This window comes from Salarias fasciatus, unplaced genomic scaffold (genome assembly GCF_902148845.1).
Source record: "Salarias fasciatus unplaced genomic scaffold, fSalaFa1.1, whole genome shotgun sequence".
Taxonomy (NCBI): Eukaryota; Metazoa; Chordata; class Actinopteri; order Blenniiformes; family Blenniidae; genus Salarias; species Salarias fasciatus.
In genome coordinates, this window is record NW_021941325.1 from 17,384 (window position 1) to 20,517 (window position 3,134).

The following is a 3,134-nucleotide window of genomic DNA, read 5'->3' on the forward strand; positions in this document are numbered from 1 at the left end:
TTAAGGAGCAGGAAGACAATTCAATTAACAGAGCACACTGAAACTGCAAACTAACACCTTCTGAGAAATATACTTTTTTTTAGGTTTTTGAGTCAGTCCAACAGGAAACTGAGGGTGAAACTCAGTTCATTGACTCATACAAGGAGGTGTTTAGCTCTGCACAGACACCCTCTGTGACTGAAGCGGCATTATTTTTACTGCAGTCTGGCTTCACTCTGGGTGTGTCTGCACGGGAACAACTTCCTCAGCCAGGTAGCAGAGTTGTTGTTACAGCTGGAGAGGAAAAGATACAAGGAGCCTTTTGAGTGCATGAAGCCGCTGCTTGTTTGGTGTCAGGAGAAGAAACACAGCCACACATACGAGGAGTTACCACTCTGACTTTTATTCTCTTGATCTTCACACTTTCTTTCTTTTTTTTTTTTTTTTTTTTGGTGGAACATTTACAGTGACACGAGGATGGAATTTTACATCATATACAAACAGGAACACATGCCTGCCACATTTTTCCTTTGCCTTGCTGTGTGTTTTACAGATTTAAAAAAGGACATGCACGCTTCCTGACACCAGTCAGCGGCTGACCGATGTGTTTGGGACTCAGCCGGTAGGATGCTACACTGCAGGGAGTCAGACCAGACCTGACAAAATGACTCTCAAACAGATCCTTCAGAGGTCTGAGATAGACGAGTGGATTGATAGCTGGTAATTCCAACCTGAAACAAGACAAAACAGAAAAAAAAAGCACTCAGGAACATATTGAACATGCATGTTTTCGTTTGTGCTGTGAGACCATAGAAGCTAATATTGCAGCTGGTGAAATCCTAAGTGGTTTAGAGATGCCTATGACTGCTCTCTTACCTGTGTCAGCGCGCCGCCTCAGTTCTGGAACCAGCTGATGAAGTAGGTGCAGACGCCGTGGAAGCTCTTCCAGCAGTACTCATTGGCGATGCGAGAGGCTTTGGAGTCGGACTGCTCTGTGGGACGAGTAGTGGTCTTCCCAGGCTTGGGGGTGGTTTTCTTGGTCTGAGGTCCCTTGCCTGGCATAGGCTTGTTGGGTTGAGACTGAGGCTTGACTGGTCTGGGAGTCACCACAGGTTTGGTCTGGGCCGGCACCGCTGGCTTCCGTGGCTCCTGGACTGGCTTGGAGGGCTTCTGGGTGGTGGTCTTGGGCCAGGCGGCCAGGAAGGTCATCTGAGCCTCATCGGGGTACTTCTTGCACATCTGTGGCCGGTAGATCTTAGGTCCCTGGCAGGCGTGGCTCAGTTTCCTCATGTCCCACATCATCTGGGTGAAGTAGTGGCGGGGGTTCAGGTTGTAGGCACGGCACAGGTTGGGCTTGCCCTGAAAATCGCAGTAGTAGGAGCGTCCTGCAGCTGACCTTTGCAGGAGACACGCAGGCGAGTATAGTCCCCAACCCCGGACACCACCATGGTGCACGAGTCCTTGGTCTTGGTGCTGAATCTGATGGGCTCATCCCAGACACTGCGTTGCTGCTGCTGTTGTTGCTGCTGCTGTTGCTGCTGTTGCTGCTGCTGCTGTCTGTTGTCGTGGCTGTTGTTGTTGGTCTGAGCGTGAGACACACAAACACCTGCTGCCAAGACCAGCAGCAACAACCTCATCCTGGCTCTCATGGCGGCGTTGAGTGACGGAGTGACGGTAGGTGATGCCTGTGTCTGTCAGGGTCAAGGTCTTAAGGGGTAAGGACAGAGCGTGTGCAAGAGCAAATTTATAAGGCCGACACACAAAGAAGGGATTATTCAGGTGAACCGAGGGAGTCGGGGCTCCTCCCCCTGTTCAAACCCCCCCCCCCCCCCCACCCCACCCCCCCCTACCCCCACACACACCATAAACATATGCACATTTAACACTCACACACATGAATACCCGCAGTGACCGCAGGGTGAGTGTGGTACGCTCAAAAGTCAAGGAGTGATGGGTTGGCTGGCTGAACGGAAGGGGGGAACATAAACTGAGAGAGGAAGGCGGGGGGTGGTGAGAGAGAGAGACTTGAAGAAGGAGGCACATACATCAAGGCAAAAGCTGTGAAAACGGCTTGCAGAAATATTATATAATCTTACATAGGAGGCTCATTGACCATTGATGAGGACGAAGGCCGTAGGAGCTTGGAACCAAACCACAGGGTGCTAAAAGTTGATCCGTGACCGTCTTAAAAATGAACATAGAAACTTTCAAAATAATAATGATAATAATAATAAATGAGTGAGTTAACATTTGTTGCATTGGCACAAAAAAGTGGGAGATCGTTAAACTCTACACTGATCGTTCCATTTCTTTCTGGCATCTGAGAGACAACTGATCTTGCAAAAGTTGACATGGCACTCTGGCCCTGTTATAGGACATTTTTTATGTTTTTGTTACAGCTATGTAGTGTTTCTAATGTCAAGAAGAGGTAAGAGAAAAGCCAACGCAGGACAAGGAGCGCCAACAGCTCAAAAACCGGAAACAATTTTCACAACATTACTAATTTGATCATTTACTTGAGTGTCATAATGAAAGCAGCATTACTGTAAAACAGGTTTAAAACTCTGCTGTTTACTGTACGCCCACAGCAGAGTGAATGTGGCTTCCTCCTAAAGACAAGACAGAGGAGGGACGACAGGAGGGGAGACAGACTGAGCGGAAAAGTACTGAGACTGGAGGGGAAAAGCACGGCCAGAGTACAGAGCTGAAGAAGACCGCAGAACAGTGGGAGCATGGGACAGTGGTTAACAGGCAAACGCTGGGATGATGCAGAAAAGTGAGCCGCCACCTCTGAGCCTCATTCTGCTCTCTTGCTCAGTGTCTTTGTCTGATCTTTTTCTCTACTTTAATCCTCTTACTTCAGCCAGAACAGCAGAAAGTCCCCACCTCTGAGCCTGCTTTTGCAGATTTCGTCCTATTAAAAAGGACATTTCTCTTTTCTACGTGAGGAATTGTTGGATTTTTCTCTTTAAAAGTGCCTGAGGTGACTGTGTTGTACATGAATATATAAAAATGAAAGTGAAGTGAATTGAATTGAAGCAAAAAACTGGAGATAGTAGTAAAAAGTAGGATTTTGACATGATGATGCCCTCTGCTCAGCTTTTGAACTATTCTTATTTTAATCATTATACATCATGTCATATTGTTTCTATAAC

General features: G+C 47.4%; 1 protein-coding gene across 1 annotated transcript; it reads right to left on the reverse strand.

Moving 5' to 3' along the window:
• Positions 1 to 440: 440 nt before the first annotated feature.
• LOC115384839 (fibroblast growth factor-binding protein 2-like) lies at positions 441 to 1,677 on the reverse strand. Its single transcript, XM_030087028.1, is given in 3 exon segments — positions 441 to 710; positions 856 to 1,370; positions 1,373 to 1,677. Coding segments are annotated over 2 exon segments (753 nt in total). The 5' UTR covers positions 1,629 to 1,677; the 3' UTR covers positions 441 to 710; positions 856 to 873.
• Between the last annotated feature and the right edge of the window lie 1,457 nt (positions 1,678 to 3,134).